At 42.3% G+C, this 11,737-nt stretch overlaps 1 protein-coding gene across 1 annotated transcript; it reads right to left on the reverse strand.

Moving 5' to 3' along the window:
* Window positions 478–1,323, reverse strand: LOC8061663 (non-specific lipid-transfer protein C6). Its single transcript, XM_002461913.2, has 3 exons — window positions 849–1,323; window positions 616–708; window positions 478–491 (listed from the first exon to the last, which is right to left on the reverse strand). The coding sequence occupies exons 1-3, from the start codon at window positions 1,321–1,323 to the stop codon at window positions 478–480; spliced, it is 582 nt and encodes a 193-aa protein (XP_002461958.2).

Below are 11,737 nucleotides of genomic sequence, written 5' to 3' on the forward strand. Positions count from 1 at the left end.
TGATGTGGCACCGTATTAATAAAGTGAGAGATGATAAGAATTTCATGGGAGCAGAGAGAGTTTCATCTTCATGAAACTTTTATGCACTATTTTCAAAATCAGATGTGTTGGAAACTGGAACATGAAACTCTCCATTAAGATTGGCCTGTGCATAAATCTCCAAAGGTCGTCCATGTGCTCCGTACAATAAATTGTTGATTTTATTGCAACACGATAATGTTTGCTATAAATCTAGAGAACAATAACATATCTTATTATCCTATTTGTCTGCAGACTGCCCTACAAATAATGTAATCTCTTCAATTATGTAACCTAAACTTAATTTGACTCCCTGAAAGAGGTTGTAATGTATCCCCACACAAACAGAAAACATGCGAGAGCACACACGCTCTCAGCTGATGGCGCCATGCAAATCTGCAACTGGCAGCAACTTTTATTGTTCAGAATCATAACTTGTCGATTGTCGCTGTTAGTTAATCATGGCCATCCTACTGCAAAAAAACAAAAACAAAACAAAAACAAAAACAAAATAAGATGTGCATAGTTGATCAGATTAGACTGAATATAGATTATACGGCACCAATTTCTGAAACTGATGGAAATAAAAATGCATACCCCAACGGGGAATCGGTGATGGAGCTGGGGATGGCGATGGCAAAGGCGTCAATGGTGAGGGACTCGGAAGGTCTATCGGCGGCACTCCGTCCACTGTCCACAGTTCAATCCATGCATATTCATCAATCATCGGTAAAATTTTTTTTGTTTCCATGCAAACATCATGTATATATAGCTAGCTTTTGGATCATCTGCACTAATTAAATAATTATATATGGCTAATCATGACTTACTTAGGTTGCAGGCCGCGGCAAATACGTCGACACGTACGTCGTGGCCACACACCGAGAAGAGCTCCACCATGCGCATATGTCTCATCGGCACCGGCAGAAGCTGCCCGATGTCGCCGTTCACGACGTGGCACAGGCAGGTAACCGTGTCCAAGGTGAACATGGCGTTGAAGCCGTCGCAGCAGGTGGCCTCGGGCGCGTACACGGTGGCGTTGGTGAGGAAGCCCGCGCACGGCGTCATCCGCGCCAACCATGGCCGGCACTCCCTCGGCTGCGGCGGCAGCTGTGGAATGCCGCCGCCGCCTGGGGACGGCGCCGCCGCTGCTCCTGGATCTTCTGCGCCGTCGTTTGCCGCGGCGATGGCCATGGCAAGGGCTCCTCCGGCGACTCTGCTCGCCGCAGATGGCTGCAGGATGACGGCGGCGGAGGCGACGAGCAAGGCGATCGTCAGCGGCGTGCACTTGTTGCATGGAGCCATCGGAATCGATCGATCGATGACGCGTGTGGTGGATCGGAGGATTATATGTAACAACTTGATGGCCAGACTCCGGTCCACTTTAGTCAACTGTCTATGGTGGGTCACAATCTTTTGATGTTTTAGGTTGGAAAACGTATTTTCCGAAGCTGGGTGCCTCGGCCTCAACCAGATCGTGGTTATCAAAATCTGTTTCACTAAAAATGAAGCTGGGTGCCTCGGCCCCGTTTTTATTAATCCGTATTTTTTTTTGGTTTTGTGGAAAATGAATTTATCTTATACAGTTTTGCGGGTAGTACAGTAAAGCTAGTTCTACATAATTAATAAAAAAAAGCTAGTTCTACATAAACTAGTAGTTCTAAAAAAAAGCTTTTCAATAATTTGTGGCTAAAATTAAAAAGTGGGGTCACTTGAAAAAGAATTATAGCAACCTGTGCCACATAGATGTAACCGTCTATTAGTCGCCCCATAGCTAGCTAGTTTTTATCATAACAAATTGATGTGGGCTCCACTTTAGTTTTTATGGAGTTATTGTAGAAAACTGTTAGAGAAGATAAATTTTAATATTGCTATATCTTTGCTAGATTTGTTAGTTTAATAAATAAATTATACCAAACTGTGTTAAAGATGTTTTTATTATCCTGGGCACCTATAAACTCACATCTAGAACCTCCAAAATAGAATCTCAGTTGGCTTCCACAGTATCTCCGCTATGAAAATGCATGGTAGCCTAATATCAAAATTTGGTGAACCTCAGCGGACCGGGGCGACCAAAGCCGCCATCCTTGGCACCCTATAATATACAAGTAGAACCTACAAAATCCAACCTTCATTGTCTGCTCTACTTCTCTGTATTCTCATATATACAAATAGTGGTCAGTGGTTAATTTAATTCTGACAAACCTCCTGGTGGCCGCGGTTGGGGCAACGGAGTGTCAAAGAAAAGCACCCATGAAACACGTATCTTTACACATGGCTGCCTCTATTTTTCCCATGCATGGATACATTATTGGTAGTACGTGAGCGTGTTTGTAGCTAGTGGAGGAGGGTTTTCTTCATCGAACCCAAAAAATAAAGATTTTGAGAGTGGTTTTAGCAAACCGTTAGATTTTGCATTCTTGAAATTTGCTAAAAATCTTAAAAATTGCTCTCCAACAGTTTTGCATTTGACTTATGCATTTTAGCAAACTTGGCATTTGATGGACCAAACTTGGCATTTTTGCATAGGCACAATAGCTTGGCAATTTTGATATCCTGACAATCTTGGACTCTTTGTCGTGCCCGTACTCCCCACGTCGCGGTAGTTTCCCGCGAGACGACTTCTCCCCGCGCGCGACTCTTTTCTTTCCCCCGCGCGTCGCCTCCTTTCTTCGCGCGTCGCCTCTTTTCTTCGCGCGGAGACGAAGGAGATCCATCGCCGCCTCCTTTTCTTGCAGCGACGCAAGGTTACCTCGAGCAGATGTCACCGGCCTGGATCAAGCAGCGACCTCTTTTGGCGACCTCGAAACCCTCCTTGCGGAAGCCTTGGGACCTGGATGCCGCGGTGGTACCTGGGACTGTTGTGTCACACCCTGGCTTTTAAAATAAGACCAGAGTCGTCATATGTGTGCCCAGGAAGTCCACACATATAACAAAGAATAGAAATATCAGAATCAATGTTATATATAGCGGAAAAATATATTTATAATAACACTTACAAAACATCAGAGTACGCGGAAACAGTAGCTAAACTTCTTAGGCTCCAATCTTCTCAGGGACGGTTGACTGGGGGCTCCGTACGTCAAGCACTTCCCATAAGCTTCTAGAAAACTCCATGACCTCTTTATCCTTCTTCTGAGCAGCACTTTACTACACACTGGGGGTGTGGGGGAAATAGCAAGGGTGAGTTCATGTCGAACTCAGCAAGTACAGACGGAAAGTATAATGACATGCAAGGCTTAATCAAAGGAAAAGCTGACACTGTTTAACTGCAGGTGAGCTTTTTAGTTGGTACACTTTTATTACAATTCTTTTATTAAAACAACCTATTACTAAATATGAGTGAAGCATCCCAACCCTTAATTAGATGAAAGTATATTAACAATTTTCTTAATCATCATTATAATTATTACCGAGGTAGCAACCTCAGATAGTAACTCGGGGTAGCAACCCCATTAAGGTCATGGGATAGCAATCCCAATTTAGAACAGAGGATAGCAATCCTGCCAACACGGAATAGCCATTCCGCCAAAGCACGAGGTAGCAACCTCAACCAAATTTCGCCTCCAAGTATCCAGTGAATCCAATTTGCTCATCAAGTGAGGGTCTGGGCCGCTCGTGACCGTGAGCACGGCTGATATATCAGTTTTACACTCTGCAGAGGTGTGCACTTTCACTCCAAGTCGTGATTCCCATTTGCTCGGGGTCGCGACTCCCCAAAACACTTCCAAGGTGAGCAGGCAGGGTCTCACTACGAGACCTTTCACAGGGTCCAACTAATAGGATGCCACTCGCAAGTTTTCGCCAGGGCGCTCGACAGTCAATACCCATAGCCATGGCGTACCGAGCAGCCGCTAACTTAATATTCATTACCCAAGTTACTTCCTCACGCCTACCCGGAAAGTAACACCCTACTAGTGGAGGTCCTGCTAATTAGTCAAGCCAGAGCCATATAGCTTGGAGCTGCACTGTAAGTCCCAGGGGGCCGCTCCCTGACTAAGTCCTTACGGAGAGCAGAGACGGATACGCCCGGCAAACCGGACCACCAACAGTACCCGCTCCCCCTGTCACCACCATCATCACGATGCTCGTAAGCATCCAACATCGCCATCCCGCAGTGACCAAAGATTCAGCACAGTTTAAGCATCAAGTTGAGTATAGATTATTACTTGTTTAGGCATGTGTATAAGATGAGTAGAGCAGCTAAGCAAACCTAGTATAACCTAGACTACCCATATATGTAACCCCAGGTGAACAAGGAATAGTAAGTAAAGCTAGTCATGTCCTTAGGGTTTGCATTCATTGGACACATGCATGTAAAGTAAATGACATTAATGAGTAGGTTCAAAATGATCAAACGGTGTCTGCACTTGCCTTAATTCCCAGTGTATATCTGCTCAAAATTCATCTCCAACTTCGGCTTCGACTGTAGGTCCTCAGCTCCTGATCTTCACTGTTGATGAACCGCGCTTCTACTCGTAGCAACCAAACAACACGAACAGACAAACAAACAATCACGACTAAGAACAAACAACAATCAAAAGAAAAGCTTAGAAAGAGCGCACTAAACGACACGGATGTTACGATCGAGACACGCGAGAACGATTGAGAACGGAGCTATCGTTAAACAGACACGACTTTCGAGGTTCGAAGTGTAACGGAGAAGACGACTATACGCTGGTCGTATTTTATGAAAAGTGGTGATAGACTTTGTCTAAAAGTTGAGTTGACCAAACTATAAAGCTGGAGTTAAACTTTAGTCATAATTATTATAAGTAATTATATACCACTGAAACCAATTAAGCATTTATAGTTTTGAAATATGGATTATATGAAAGAAACTAATCAAGTGATTATATATCAGGTTAAAACTAATCAAGGTATAATTAATAAAGAAACATTATAGTTAATATTAATAACGTGAGCGTTTAATTAATTATTTATAAAAGATCAAAATTATAAACATAATTTACTTTTAGTTCAAAAAGACTTAGATAAGTATTACTTAAATTATTTATGTGCTTCATGTTTAAATAATCAAATTATAATTAAGAAGTATTTAAGTTGACATTTGATTATAAAGATACCAAAATATAATCCTATATTGTCTTTATCTTAATTAAATAAAAAAGCATTCAAAACGTTAATCAAATTATTTAAACTCCTAAATACGAGACAATGAAAACAACATTGCTAACATATAGATTACGCCGACATAGTCACAACGCAACGAGAACCGAATTACAACTAGATTGCTCCTAATTTAAAAGCTATTTAATAAATATTAATCAAATTATATTTAATAAATTTAAGAATAAGATACATGATAAATATTTATACTACTACGCAGAGCGCGGCGATTCAAAACTAACGCGACAAAAACGGGATTAAACGGAGTTGAAACGCGCATTCTATGGCCAAAACTAGATCAGTGGCAAGACTGTGAATAAACAGAACTAATTTTCGTATTTTAAATAATTAAAACAGAATTTTAAATGTGTTTTGGACTGTGGGCACTATTTCCCTAAAGCGCAGGGGCTAAAACAGAAAAGTCAAGGGCTTTAAATTAAATACTTTTGAACTGAGTGGAGTGCGGGTTAATTAACGAAAAGTGCAGGGACTTTTTCGCAAAACCGCCGGGGTCAACGGGCTGTGGCCGGCTGACCGGCCACGTGTCGCGACTGGACTGGCCGGTCCACGGCCCGCGCCTGTGGACCGGGGCGGTGGCGGCTGGTCCACCGGTCCACCGTGGACCGGGGAGGGTCGGGCGGCCGGCCGCGGCGACGGCGCCATGGCCGCGCCGGTGAGCTCGTCGCGGCGGCTCTGCGGGGCACGGGAGGCCGTGCCAAGGGCACGAACGCGTCGCGCGCGGTGCGGCGAGTGCGGTGCGTCGGCTGGTCACGCGGAAGAGAGGCCGGGGCGAGTGGGCTTCGCGGCGGGGCGGCTCGGCGACGGCGAGAACTCCGGCGAGCATGAAGGTGTGATGGGGAAGGGGAGAAGGCACGCCGAGGGCACCAGGGTGCTCGTCGTGCCCTTGCGAGGTCGAGTCCGGGCTCACTTTGACGAGAACAGCAGCGGGGCGGAGCGCAGCGGAGGTCGGGATCTCGGCGACTTCAATGGCGGCGGCAAGCTTTGATTAGGGTTTTGCGGGGGCTTGGGAGAGCGATTAGGGCTTCTAGGGAGGCGTGCGGCGGCTGCAGGGCGCCCTTAAATAGGTGAAGGCGAACCTCGGTTCGCGTGTGCGCAGAAACCGGGGCGGCGGCGCGGCGGCTGCCCCGTCCGAATCGGACGGGAGGTTGGGGATGACCACCCCGCTGACAGGTGGGGCCCCCTGGTCAGCGGCTGCGGGTGGAGAGGAGGCAGGCGGGGGCGCTGGGCTGGGCACTCGGGGCGCAAGTGCTGCGTGGCTGGGCCGCGGCCCACTCGGGCGTGCAGGGGGGGAAGGGAGGCCGGCCCAGGGCGCTTGCCCTTTTCCTTTCTCTTTTTTTTTCTTTTTATTCAAAAGGGTTTAAACCAAATTTTCAACACCTTTATAAACCAAAATTTGATTTATTAATTTGGGTCGTTTTGAGAATTGTTTTCTCTACTGCTTTTGAAAACAAAGCATTTTTTTTCTTAATAACATATTTTTAAATTATTTTTCCACTCAAATATAAATTAGTTTTCAAATATGACTTTTGGAGTTTTATTTTTTTGAAAACCGAAAGGACCTAAACGTGCTCTCTAGAAATTTTGAAATTCATTTTTCTGAGACAAGCCAAACAAAGCTAGGGCACAAAACACACATCAAATAAAACACCCTCCACTTAATTTATTAAAAGTTTTAAAATTCCACATTTTTCTCATTTTATATTAACAACAATGAATAAAATCTTGGAATATTTTACAAAAATTTTTAAATCCTTAATTAATTTAGTGTTTTCTAATAACAATCTAAAATTAAAAATTTTGGAGTGTTATAGATCTACCCCACTTAACATAAATCTCGTCCCGAGATTTGAGGAAACTAGAGAGAAAGATAAAGTAGATCATAAAAGTTGTTTCGAGACTTTCAAGACGTGATCAAAGGATTAAAGATAGACATAAAGGGTATAGAGTATGGTAAAGATTGATGACAAGGAAAGATAAACATATGAGATAGAAATTGATCTTTGGATCCTGAGTTATGATAAGGTGCAAGGGCGAGAAGCCAACATTAACAAGGGATGACACATAGGAGATAAAGATTATAGTGCTCACAATTTCCTTGATTCCAGATTTGTATGAGATAGTAGACGAAAGGATAAAGAAAAGACAAAAGTTGACAACGATTTAGATTTTTTTTTCACGCTTAATTATTTGTAGTCCTATGAGACGTAGGATCAAAGATCACATGTTAGAAGAAAAAAAATGATAAGGGTTCATCGCAAGATAGGGATCAATCTGTAGTTCTTCATGTCTTTCTGATTAGAGATTTTCGAGAGTGATGATCGTAGCGGACGCTACCCACTTAAACCAAGTGTTAGCTTATCTTCCAAAATCCTGTATAAGGACACTCATCTTGTCGATAGATAATCTTCAAAGTTTTCCTTTGGAGGTTACTAGTTCGACAACACGCTGCACAGTTGGAGATTCCGAGGAACAGGGAGAGAATCAACACAATGGTTGGAAAGGATAGGTTAAGATTATCCTAATTTCCTTGGTGATGGTGTGCGACTACGCCAAAAGATGAAGAGTGTATTCAGGATAAAGCTCTCAGGCACCACCCGAAAAAGCAATCCAAGGCGTGTGGTGAAATTGACCATTAATGGTATGGTTTTACATCTGACCTTCAGGTTCTGCATTTTGTCACGTGATAGTCCAGCATATATTCCACGGTGAAAAAGAAGTCTTATCTTAGGACCTCGGTTTCCTATTGCCTTGCTTTGATAGGTCAACAGGTATGACATTTTCTAGGTCACTCGGTGCTTCTTTGGGGTCACCATAGATGGATCCTAAGGTGACTTGACCTACTACTGGCAGTGTCGAGAGAATGTTGCAAGAGAGAACTACACAAAGGGTGTCGACTCACTTTGCATGGAATGTTTAAGATCACTTCACGGGTAAGCACTACCACTCGATGTTGGGACAGCACTAGGTGCTTCGCCCAAGGTTCCATCACTTACCATAAATAGGCTGAACATCTGGTCAAACAACTCATTACTCATACTAGGAGATTTAAGAATGATAAGGTCCAATGAACAAGACATCTCATTTTACAAAGAAGATTACAAGTGACTTGAATACAAAATCTTTATAAGCTAATAGACACAACTGACTTCAGATTTCATATACCACCATTGACTAGCTCAAATCTATCTAGGTCCCTTAATATAACTTGCTTCACATCAGGTGTTGAGAATATATCGCCTCGGTATAAGGTCCACATTTCTTTCAAACTGCCTCGTTGTTGGTACAATCGTTTCATTAGTCTTTTAAACCTTGGGGTGAGGTCGAGTGCCTTCATACACAAACCTGTCTCCCGATGGGGTGGTTAGGGATACTGAGTGTTGGGTATAATCAATCTCTCCATGACAAGCAGTTAACCATCCTCTTCCGAGAACGACATCAATCTTCATCGATTCCAAAACCACAAGATTCACCTCAAAATTTGCACCTTTTATATCAAGACTAACTTTTGGGCACATGTGTGTTGCTTTTATCTTCCCTCTTGGTGATTTGACCAGTATGGGTTTCTTCATTTCCAACATAAGCATTTTATGATCGGCAACACATTTACTCGGGATAAAAGAATGTGAAGAACTTGAGTCAAACAAAACAGTGGCAGGAGTTGAGTTGACTACAATCGATCCAAACACCACATTTTGTGCTTCGCGAGCAGTACATAGATCCATATGGTTCAATCTACCATTAACGTAGTCACGAACAGGGTACTTCTTTAGACAATGCTTCTTGTGATGTCCCTCTTCGTGACACTGGTAACAAACATTGCTAACCATTTTACCATAGGTGTTATCCTGACATTGAGCTCCTTGAATTGATGTGCCAGGAGTAACTGAAGTGCTACTAACTTGTTGGTTCTGAGGGTTCACCTTCAATGGAGTCTCTTCACTATTTCGCTTCTTAGCTTGATTACTCTTTCGAGGCTGATATTCTGTATAGGTGATGGTCCATCCATCTAGGCATATCTCTGGCATAGCAAGTGTAGCTGAAGGGGCATCTAATTCTTCAAGGTATGAATGTGTCTGATGAGAGTTTGGAGCTAAATCTAACTGCCATGTAGAACTCAGATTTGGCTCAACACTTAACAGTGGCTCTAGGGAGATTGCCTTCCTTTTCTTGTTACCTTCAGTCTGTTGATCTTGGGGTACTTCTATCTTTCCTTCGCTTGACTTTTTCTGAAGGCACGGTAAACCATAATATCTGCAGCAATTACACGGCTCTTGAATCCCAAGTGCCTCATTAATACCATCTTTCTTAGCTTTCATGTTCTTCCAGGCTTCTATTACTTGTCTCTTCATTGCTCCTTCCTGAGTTTCAGTCATGTTCTTTTCTAAATATAACTGAGAATCTTTTGGTGGTCCCACTCCACTTAGTACTTGATCTTGCATAGACAAGGGCTTCTCCTTGTTTACTAGGGACAAGGGTAGCATAGTTGGGTCTTCCTGACATTTGGTGTAAGCTTCTTCAATGTTGCCTTGGAGAAGTAAAGATTGTAGTATCAAAAGCTTCTGGAGTCTAGCCATATGATCAGCTGCCATCTCTAGGATTTGGGATTGCCAAGCCATCATCTCTTCACTGCTCAATTGTGTTGCAGAAGTCATTAGTTGACTCTGATCACCAATATTCTTTTCATTGATGTCACCACTTGGATCAATCATCTGACATTAGGCAATAGTAGAATGAGCTAGAGTAGTATGGACAAAGAGCATGATATGAAGTGAGAGAAAAATAGGTGGAGAGGATCAAGATTGACAGTAGATGGATAGGATAAGAGAGATCACTACCCCACTTAACAAAGATCGAGCTAGCCCTCAAACAACTTCTTCTAGGCCACCTTCAAAACACTAGAACAAAGACAACACACAAACAACAAACCAAGCAAAACAAGCACGCATCACATCAACGATACTACACGTGCTTCTTCAACAGTGGTGGTCCTCCTAAAAGGCAGATTAGAGAGGCTGAAAGGCTATCGAACTTTTTAAAGAGATAGGATCACAAAACTTTTGTAAAACAACAAAAACCAAAAGCCAAGGAGATAAATAGAAATAGCTCAAAAGAAGTTATTCAAGGAGGGGATACAAAATGACAAGGATGAGAAAATAGTCAGAGTCAAAGAGCCAAGGGATGAAAAAAATAGTTTTATATTAAAATAAACTTTAGAAATCGACCAGTGCTATCTAGGCATACGTCCTACAGTCAACATTGCTCTGATACCATTCCTGTCATTACCCAAGTTACTTCCTCACGCCTACCCGGAAAGTAACACCCTACTAGTGGAGGTCCTGCTAATTAGTCAAGCCAGAGCCATATAGCTTGGAGCTGCACTGTAAGTCCCAGGGGGCCGCTCCCTGACTAAGTCCTTACGGAGAGCAGAGACGGATACGCCCGGCAAACCGGACCACCAACAGTACCCGCTCCCCCTGTCACCACCATCATCACGATGCTCGTAAGCATCCAACATCGCCATCACCGCAGTGACCAAAGATTCAGCACAGTTTAAGCATCAAGTTGAGTAGAGATTATTACTTGTTTAGGCATGTGTATAAGATGAGTAGAGCAGCTAAGCAAACCTAGTATAACCTAGACTACCCATATATGTAACCCCAGGTGAACAAGGAATAGTAAGTAAAGCTAGTCATGTCCTTAGGGTTTGCATTCATTGGACACATGCATGTAAAGTAAATGACATTAATGAGTAGGTTCAAAATGATCAAACGGTGTCTGCACTTGCCTTAATTCCCAGTGTATATCTGCTCAAAATTCTTTAGCTTCTTTCTTCTGATCTCCAACTTCGGCTTCGACTGTCGGTCCTCAGCTCCTGATCTTCACTGTAGATGAACCGCGCTTCTACTCGTAGCAACCAAACAACACGAACAGACAAACAAACAATCACGACTAAGAACAAACAACAATCAAAAGAAAAGCTTAGAAAGAGCGCACTAAACGACACGGCTTGATGTTACGATCGAGACACGCGAGAACGATTGAGAACGGAGCTATCGTTAAACAGACACGACTTTCGAGGTTCGAAGTGTAACGGAGAAGATGACTATACGCTGGTCGTATTTTATGAAAAGAGGTGATAGACTTTGTCTAAAAGTTGAGTTGACCAAACTATAAAGCTGGAGTTAAACTTTAGTCATAATTATTATAAGTAATTATATACCACTGAAGCCAATTAAGCATTTATAGTTTTGAAATATGGATTATATGAAAGAAAGTAATCAAGTGATTATATATCAGGTTAAAACTAATCAAGGTATAATTAATAAAGAAACATTATAGTTAATATTAATAACGTGAGCATTTAATTATTTATTTATAAAAGATCAAAATTATAAACATAATTTACTTTTAGTTCAAAAAGACTTAGATAAGTATTACTTAAATTATTTATGTGCTTCATGTTTAAATAATCAAATTATAATTAAGAAGTATTTAAGTTCACATTTGATTATAAAGATACCAAAATATAATCCTATATTGTCTTTATCTTAATTAAATAGAAAAGCAT

Source organism: Sorghum bicolor, chromosome 2 (assembly GCF_000003195.3).
Source record: "Sorghum bicolor cultivar BTx623 chromosome 2, Sorghum_bicolor_NCBIv3, whole genome shotgun sequence".
NCBI classification, from domain to species: Eukaryota; Viridiplantae; Streptophyta; class Magnoliopsida; order Poales; family Poaceae; genus Sorghum; species Sorghum bicolor.

Excerpts from the sequence above, each read along its gene's own strand:
- LOC8061663 (XM_002461913.2), bottom strand. The coding sequence starts at position 1,323 with ATGGCTCCATGCAACAAGTGCACGCCGCTGACGATCGCCTTGCTCGTC. Across the intron at positions 709-848 it reads TGCCGCGGCCTGCAACCTAA|TGGACGGAGTGCCGCCGATA; the intron begins GTAAGTCATGAT and ends AACTGTGGACAG.